Below are 9,175 nucleotides of genomic sequence, written 5' to 3'. Positions count from 1 at the left end.
AGGTCAAAACTCCTGCAGTCCTAAAAATGAAGTATCAGCTGATCTCTAGCTTTTGCACATTCTGACAAGTTCTGCAAAATGTTTGTTCAAGACCGAACTTTTTTACTTCCTTTTGGAAGCTGGCTCTTGGAAACACAGCTGAGAATAAGGACAGGAAAAAAAGAAGTGAATTCTGCTCAAATGTCCATCTCCTGAGGGAGTTCTGTGGGGCTTTTTTTGTAGTCGACAAATATGTAGTTCCTCTGTCATATAAACTAGAAAAGCATCTAAGACATAGGACTGAAAACCTCATCTCAGAAAAATGTATTTCAAATCAAGGTGTAACCCGCAGCTATGTATACTGTACATATATCATGTTCTATAACGCAGACTGCTTTACTATATTTATACAAAGTTATTTTTTGTTTAATGAGCAAAGCATACAAAAAGCTAGGAGAATTATAGTATGTATGCAGCTAGTTGTGTAAATGAATGTTTAATTGTACATTTAATGTTGCAAATAATTAGTCTACTCTAGACAACCATTGCTTTTAATGCTGAAATGTATGCACCATGGGGATATATTTTTTTTAAAAAAAAGAAAATGCTATGTAGGGTACAATAGTTTGCTCTGTAAAAGATTGTTTAGCGAAAGATTGGCCACTAATAGTCAGTATTCACAGCTCTGCAATATACAAACAGGGGTTTTAACTAGTTTTCCCTCAGTATGTGCACTATAACCTCTCTGAATAAACAGCTTGACATAGAGTAACTCCAAGGGACTGCGTACCAGATGTATTTGTACATGCTTTATTTCAGCTCCCATGAAGAGCTGGTTGGTAAATGGATTTTTTTTCCATGGAAGAGCTTAGCAAAATAATACTAATGTTTTATTATGAATTAAAAAGAAGATGTTTTGAGAAAAATACAGCTAAAAACTGTAAGCAGAAGTAGCGATTTTTTTGTTACTGCTGAGTGGTGCAGAGTCAAAGCCTTTTCTGCTTCTCACACCACCCCACCAGTGAGTACTCTGGGGGTGCACAAGAAGTTGAGAGGGGACATAGCTGGTACAGCTGACCCCAGCTGACCAAAGGGATATTCCATACCATATGACATCATGCTCAGCATATAAAGCTGGGAAAAGAAGGGGGCAGGAGGGGAGGGAATGGGGCAGCAGTGTTAGGAGTTATGGCATTTGTCTTCCCAAGTAACCACTATACATGGTGGAGCTCAGCTTTCCTGGGGATGACTGAACACCTACTTGCTGATGTGAATTAGTGAATGAATTCCTTGTTTTGCTTTGCTTGAGTGTGCAGCTTTTGCTTTACTTGTTAAACTGTCTTTATCTCAGCCCATGAGTTTTCTCACTTTTACCCTTCCAATTCTCTCCCCCATCCAACTGGGGGGTAGTGAGTGAGCAGCTGTGTGAGGTCTAGTTGGCAGCTGAGGTTGAATCAGGACAGTAATGTCCAAATGAACAATAAAATGCTAAAGCAGAGCTTGAAGAAAGTATCTGAGACAGTTCTCATTTTGACTTTTCATGAAGCACCACCAAAACATCCACAGAAGATCCATCACAACCAGAAACATTTAAAGAAGAATTAGTATCAAACATTTGCTACGTATTTTGTAGTCCCAGGAAGTGAAGGCTGGAGCTAGCATTCCCAAGTACTGTTGTCTGTTCCCCATTCTTACCCCACCAGTCAAACTTTTGTAAGCCATGGCTGAGGCACACCCCCAGAGTTGGCAAGGAATATTTGCACCAGGTGTGCTTGGGCTGGTGTTGCTCAGTGATAACCACAGTGCCAAATCAAAACACGAGTGTTGGAGGTTGATTAAGACCTTGAAGTGAAATGCCATGTGAATGTTCTCTATAGAGCTATATATGCATACCTGCACACAAGCACACGTTACATATGTATTTGTTATTTTATACATAATGTTCACATTTCTATCACTTCAGTTACCCATGTCTTCACCAGCAGAGTCCAGTGCACAATCTTTGTTCCATCATGTTGCACCATCTACCCTTTTATTCTGCATTACTGGAATCAGTTTATCTGTAATGTTAATTACTGTACTCACCTCACAGTCATTCCCTCTGAGGGGTGTCAGTATGGTAGCTTATGTTATTTAGAGAAAATTAGTGCCTCTGTTTGGTCTCAGATTTCTGATAATGAATAAATAGATTGGGCTGTAATGCTAAGGTATCAGCTTTGTTCCAGGTATCATATTGATTGCATGACATGTATAAAATAACAAACTCTCAACTTCTTGTCCCAGCATGCACATGTACCAAACTTGCCCTGAACTACTGGGAACAATCTCTGTTTGGTTGTTTCAAAGACACAAAAAGTGTCTTAATATTGTGTTGCTTAGACACAAAAAAGAAATCTGCCCCACATTATTCTTGAAGTGATGTTTCTATTGTTTCTCATAAGAATTTAACCTTCAGTTCAATGGTATTTTTTCTTCAGGAAACAGACACTGAGCCCTCTGAAAAAGATGCTTTGCAGCCTGGACGTAATATTGTTGCTGCAGGTTATGCCTTGTACGGCAGTGCTACGCTGGTCGCCCTCTCCACAGGGCAAGGAGTGGACTGCTTCATGCTCGACCCGGTACAGTCGTGGTGTTAATCACATTGCTGCTGTCTTTTAAAGCTTTCTGTGCTTGAGTTTGTTCATTTTTGTTACTCCTTGTCTCTGTAACCTAGGCGATCTACACGATTCTTTTTAAGGTAAATAGCATTTGTAACCCTGTGCATTCAAACCAGACTGCTGGTTTGCACACATTTCAGAAAATTTACGCTGAACCGTGTCTTTGCCTCCGCTTAAAGGAACTGCTTTTCTTCTTGTTCTTGATTTTTCTATCTGTAGAAGAACCTCAGCATGTACAGTGTTTACCCTGGGGCAAGGATAATTTTTTGATACAATTCTTGTGTCATGACGTCTAATTTCCTGAGTGCAATTTTGTTTTATGGCTAAGTCCATAAAATTTAAGCTGCATATCCAACATATACACAACCATACCCATACAATCAAACATGTGCTCCCCTTCAGTGCCTAGCCCAGGAGCCCAAAAAGCTATACTGGAGGAATGCAGGAAGGAGGCCACTCATCTGAGAAATCAGCATTAGATGTATGCAATAAACATAGGAGGGTTTTTTGATAAAAGGATGCATTATTATCAAAACTCCTTTTAAATTTTATAAATAGACTCATTCCAAGCGGTAAGAACTGAGGGACAAAGGAAGAGAACGTGGAAGTCACACAAACTGCAAACAGCAACACCAAAGGGTAGCTAACCACATTAAGACATTTAGAAAAGACAGGCAAGAAGAGTCCAAAAATCAGAAGAAGGCACTGTAATTTCTTAAATTGTAACTTCATGATTTGTGGACAGAGATTCACGATCCATCTGCTTTCAGGTCTGACTAGTGTGCTTTTGATAGGCTAACTATTACTGTCAAATTGCTATTTGTTTATAGTGCCACTGTGACAAGTTTTCATGAACTTAATGCAGATTCTGTTTTTTCTGCTCTGTTTAAAATGTGCATGCAAGGCTGGTGCTGAAAGGACCAAGCTGTGCTAGTGTTTCTGTCATCTCCAGTGTGACAACTGTCACAGAAAGTCAACAAAATATTCTGCTGCTTGCTAATAGCTGGTCTGTCCTATTCTGTAGGGTCTTGGTGAATTTATTTTGGTGGACAGAGATGTTAAAATCAAGAAGAAAGGGAAGATATACAGTCTCAATGAGGGTTATGCAAAGTATTTTGATCCTGCAATGACAGAATATTTACAAAAGAAGAAATTCCCTGAGGTAAGGAACTATTAGCACTGTGCCCAGTGTCCTGTGCGCTGCCAAGCACTTTGTTCCACAAAGCCCCACTGGATGGGAAAGGATTTGAGTTCAGCCCCATATAACCCTTTCATGTCATCAGGTCCATTTTTTGGTATGTATCTGGTGTGTTTTTTTCTGGTTCCTGAATATTTTTTATAACTTAGACTTTGTTAAGTAAATTCATAGCTTGTTCATCATTGCATGGAGGAAAATGCGCACAACCAGGTTTTTCAACAAAGCTCTGAAGTTGTGCCAGCAAAATGTAGTACTACCCTTGTTTTCTAGCTTATCTGAATATGCAGCTCAGTCAGATGTGCAGCTGGGCGTCTTGGGGCTAGATTCCACAGACTGCCCGGAACGTGCTTGCAGAGATCTGGGTAGAATCACGTTCTCCTTCTGGTACATGCCTACATCTGTGAAGTGTGGTATCATTCTTACTGTATTGTTAAGAGGATTATGCTGTATCCTTCAGAGAAATAAAGCTGAGAACATCCCATGTCTGATGAAATGCCTTATAGGGACATACAGCTCTCTATGGCTGCTAGTCAATGCTAGGGAGACACAACACAAGCTCTCAATGTGGCAAGCTGGAAGCTGTCTTGAAAGTGTAAAGTAAGAAGTGATGTGGAACAGCTGGGGAATCCAGATTCTTTTTCAAGCTGTTAGTTGTCAGGAATACTTATACACGGTTCATGTAAAAATCAATGTATCCAGTATAAAACTTGAGGATTCTGTGCAAGGGAAATGTAATGAGTAAGAGTTTAAACCATAGTCCTGTGAGAAGCATTTTCTAGGCTGAAAATCTGAATTTATTACATTAGATATAGCTGCAATGTTGAACTCTTAGCAAAACCTCTTTTCTTACCCAGATTGTATCTACAGAAGATGTCACATCACAGCATTTAAAATATATTCATTGTGACTATTTAAGGTTATTTTGAAACTCCAAAGTCTGCTTTCGGTCCGGCTGTGAGAGAAGCAGAAACTCACAACAAAGTTCTCATACTTCCTGAAAACTAATCCAGCTGGGAAAAAGGAGATCTGTGCTTCTCACTCTGCTCACACTATGCTGAGTTATATATTCAGTATAATGTCCTAACACTGGATTTATTAATTTGTGTTTTTGCAAACCACCCAAATGTTGTTTAAGTAAAACTCTTAAACAAACAATCCCAGGAAACTAAAAAGAGTGACGAGATTTCAGACTCAGTGGAAAGACCAGAGATATTTCACCACAGGCTCAGCAACAACAGCTCTGTCATTGATTCACTAAATCCTTAGGTCAGGACATACAGGAGAAACCTCATTCGCAAACACTATTTTATTTCAAATTTGTGCTTCATTTGAGGAAAACTTGTTGAAAGTATTGTTGCACTAATGCAACAGCAGTTGGCAGACGGTGTTTTATTACTTTAAAGCAAGCAGCACGGTAGTGCATGGGTTATCTGGGGCAGGGGAAGCCTCCTCATTGCTTTGCTGCTCTGAGATGTCTGTGTGAGAAGTGCCAGGGTACCAGTGTTACGGCCACAAAGCACAAGGAACTGCCATGCCCATCTGAAAGCTCGTTATGAATCAGAGCTTTGGAAAGAACATACCTCAGTTCCCTGATTTAAAAAGGACATTATATTTGCATTGTGGGAGAACAAGAGAGAGAAGGTGTAGCCATTCTTCCATTGCACAAACCCTGTTTCCTGGCATCATCTGTATGCCTTACCAGCTGCAGCTACACTGGTGATGCTCCAGGTGGAGCACTGCACAGCTTTGGTCTTTGTCTTCTTCAGCATGCAGAAGGCCAGTTGGGGGTATATGCTGGATAACTCCTGCCTGTGACTTGGGGAACTAATGTGTGGGGTATAAGGTCCCCCTTCTTACTCAAGTGGACCACTCTTCCCCCTCTGACCTTTCTGGCCACTAGAAGTCAAGAGATAAGACATTCATTTCAGCTACTTGACACTTTCTTACCCATTCTTTCCCCTTGATCCTACCTCTGTTTCCTTCTTCTTGTGGTTCTTGGTCAACATGCTGTTCAGATGACTCTCAAACATTGCCACAGGAAACTGAAAAGTTAGAAAAGGAAAACAAAGTAGGACGTTGTCCACAACATGTCTTGTGTTCTGTATCACTGTCATTGGTGACTAAACATGACAAATCAACAATTTATGTAGAGAGGAGAGATCTTCCCCTGCTATCCATCAACAGTATCCCAGATCAGACAGTTTGGACTAGAAAGCCATGTTTACCCTCAAAGTTTCTTGTGGACCACCATTCACATAAGGCATCAATTCTCAACTAAAAGCACTGTGAAAGTCCTGCTGTTCTACAGGTCAGCTGTAAACCTCCTACCATTGTCATGCAGATCTTCATAGGAAATATTTGTCTAGACATAGCTTTTATGGAATGAGAGTCAAGAATAAAGCTAATTTTTTGTTAAGCATAAAAAAATCTCCTGGTGCTTAACTAGCTTGAAGAGCAAACTGCTGTTCGTAAGGCTGCCTGTAATACGTTTAGTCCAGTCTGTACTGTATATTGGGTACTGCTGAGCCAGAAACTGTTTCTGCACAAATTTCACTCTAACTCCTTCCAAAAACAGGTTCTCCCTCCAGTAATGCTTGAAGGACCCTAGCCTCTAGCTGGCACTGGTTCACTGATGGGAGAACTCAGAAAGATGTTGTGGGCAACATTGTTCCTTACTATTCCACCCACTTGTATCTTCACTTTCCACATCAACAAGAGAAGCTGAGTCTTGTCACAGCTTGTTGATTAAGAGCCCTGCAAAGAAAACTCCCTGGCTAGGGATTTGTCTTAACAACAAGGGATGCAGGGTGTTGCTGCTGTAGTCTGTAGAAAAGACTTTCTTTTTCCCCCCACTCTCCTAGTCATCACAGTTATGCAAGAAAAACAGTCTTGTTCTGCCGTGGAGGAACACAGCTGTCAGAAATCAGTAGAATAAAGAAGTGAAAAAGTGAATTCCATCACATTGTGAACAAAAAAAATCACAAGACCTCTCTCTTATGAGCCATTTTTGCTCTGAGTTAAGCAAAGAAAAGCAGCAGAAAGAGTGAAACTAAGAGCAATCACCAGTTTACCTAAACACAATGGACACTGACCAAGGGAATATCAAGGTTCTCCAGCTCTTTCATTAGCATGAACCGATCCAGTGCAAAAAGTTCCCTGAGAAAACACAGAGCTTGGCATTACTCAGAGGTCAGATGAATCTCCTCAGCATTCATGCTCTGTTATTTCGCTTGAGAAGAAAGCCTGGGCAATATGCCAGCACGCACACAACACCTTTTAACTTTCTCATCTGTAAGACAAAAGCATGAGTGACCAAACTGGAGGAACAAGAAACAATATTTCTAGTAACTAAAAGGACTATTTATTCCTTCCATGCAGGTAGCTGGATACTAAAGGAAATGAAATTTTATTGCAGTCTGTGGTTTATGTGATAGCCATACCAGAAGAGAAGAGTTCCTCTTCTGTGTTTTACTCAGCCCAGTCTCAGCACTGTGCTTTTAGCAGGTGAATTCTGTCAGGGGAAGAAGCAACTAAAATTGTCAGTGGCAACTTGTCAGCTTCATGTAACACTGCCCATGTACACATAAACTGGGTAATGAACTGCACACGAACAGGAAATCCAGCACATCCTAAATGTAGCTGATGATTTGTACACAGGTGGCTCAGCTGTGGTCCGTAAATTTTATACGCGTGGCTTGCAGACTCCTTACTTGATGATGTTATAGAAACAGTCCTTAGCAGTCCAATTCAGAGCCTGCTTATGGTCAACACACTATGACTTTTCGTAATGTTTAACAAACTTTTCTTAAGATTTGCTTCATCACCTTCTGAAGTCAAAAAAGAAAGCTTGCCCTCTGACTGTATTTTTAAAGATAATTTTAGACTGTAATAACATCTTTCCCTGAAAATTGTCTTTTCTTAAACTGCAAACTTGCTTTGATCTCTCTTTAACAGCTCTTAAGGTGGTGGGTTTTTTTTTAACTCGGATTTTTAGTTGTAAAGTCATAAGTGCAAACAGCTGTGAGATGGAGAAGCTGTCATTTGAAGTCTAAATATGTAATTACTTGAGGGTAAGCTGTGAAAAATAAGAGATCAAATACTTAGCAGTATTGTTCAGTTGTTTCCAGAAGTAATAGGACCAGGTTTAAACAAAGCTAAATATAAAAGCTCCCTCATGTCTTTCATACTTTGAATTGCTTTCCTCTGAATTTTCAACAGTTGTCCTACTGTGCGCAAGAAGAAAGAATTGTGGGAAACAACACAAATACAGTTGAACAAGGGTTATTACCCAGGCAACAGTTCAATGTTCTAATTTTACTATCAGGTGTATCAAATATCCAAGTTTTATATTTAGTGGTTTGGGATTCAACTTGTGTTTTGTTGCATTATATTGTATAATTTCATGAGAATCTCTTCCCATTTTAAAAGCTATTAAATATCAAATCTTCACAGTTGCATAGAACAATTTGAGAAAGTTACTTCAAAACAGAATGACATTTTTCTCTCTGTGTGTATTATTCCTCCCAGATGTGGATTTTTTTTTTTCCTCCCAGCTAACCTCAGTATTGTGCTAGGAAGGATGACTATCTTGTGATGTCTGAAGGTCCTGGAGCTGGCATTGCTGAACAAGTTCTTTATGTATTTCTCTAGATCTAGATCCATACAAGTTGAGCTTTGTAGAAAGTACTATGCAGCTATTTATGGCTACAGGCTGTTCAGAAGGGACGGGTGAGGCAGGAGGGGTGGAGGTGTTGCCCTCTACATCAAGAAATAGAGTGTGAAGGACTATCCTTGAAGAACAGCCACAAGCAGATAAAAAACTTATGGGCAAGGATTAGAGACTGAAGCAATGAAGGGAACCTTGTGGCTCGTGTCTACTACAGGCCATCTGATCAAGGGTAGCCTGTTGACAAAACCTTCTTACTCCAGCTACAGGAGGTTTTGTGCTCGCAGGCTCTTGTCTTGCTGAGGGCTTTCAATCACCCCAACATCTGCTGGAAAACTAGCACGGCAACCTGTAGGTAATCCAAGAGACTCCTGGGATACATGAAGAATAATTCCTTAAGCCATCTACCAGACAGACCTGCCAGAGAGGATGCAATACTGGATCTGATGCTCACCAACGCAAGAAGCTAATCAGTGATGTCAAGGTTACAGGCGGCCTGGGTTGCAGTGATCATGCCCTGGTGAGACCTCACCTGTAGCACTGTGTCCACTTCTGGAGCCCCCAACACAAGAAGGACATGGAGCTGTTGAAGCATGTTCAGAAAAGAGCCACAAAAATGGTCTGAGGGCTGGAGCAGCTCTCCTGTGAAGACAGGCTGCGGGAGTTGGGGCTGGT

At 40.6% G+C, this 9,175-nt stretch overlaps 1 protein-coding gene across 1 annotated transcript in view; it reads left to right on the top strand.

Moving 5' to 3' along the window:
* The window catches only part of FBP2 (fructose-1,6-bisphosphatase 2), a 20,275-nt gene that overhangs the window by 6,505 nt on the left and 4,595 nt on the right, over positions 1 to 9,175 (top strand). Inside the window, exons 4-5 of the mRNA XM_008941543.1 lie at positions 2,457 to 2,597; positions 3,661 to 3,798. Of these exons, the coding sequence (XP_008939791.1) occupies positions 2,457 to 2,597; positions 3,661 to 3,798 (279 nt within the window). The remainder of the gene's footprint in view (positions 1 to 2,456; positions 2,598 to 3,660; positions 3,799 to 9,175) is intronic.

Source organism: Merops nubicus, unplaced genomic scaffold (assembly GCF_000691845.1).
Source record: "Merops nubicus isolate BGI_N331 unplaced genomic scaffold, ASM69184v1 scaffold16885, whole genome shotgun sequence".
In the NCBI taxonomy this organism is placed as follows: Eukaryota; Metazoa; Chordata; class Aves; order Coraciiformes; family Meropidae; genus Merops; species Merops nubicus.
Note: the sequence above shows the minus strand (reverse complement) of the source record. Positions and strands in the feature narration are given on the sequence as shown.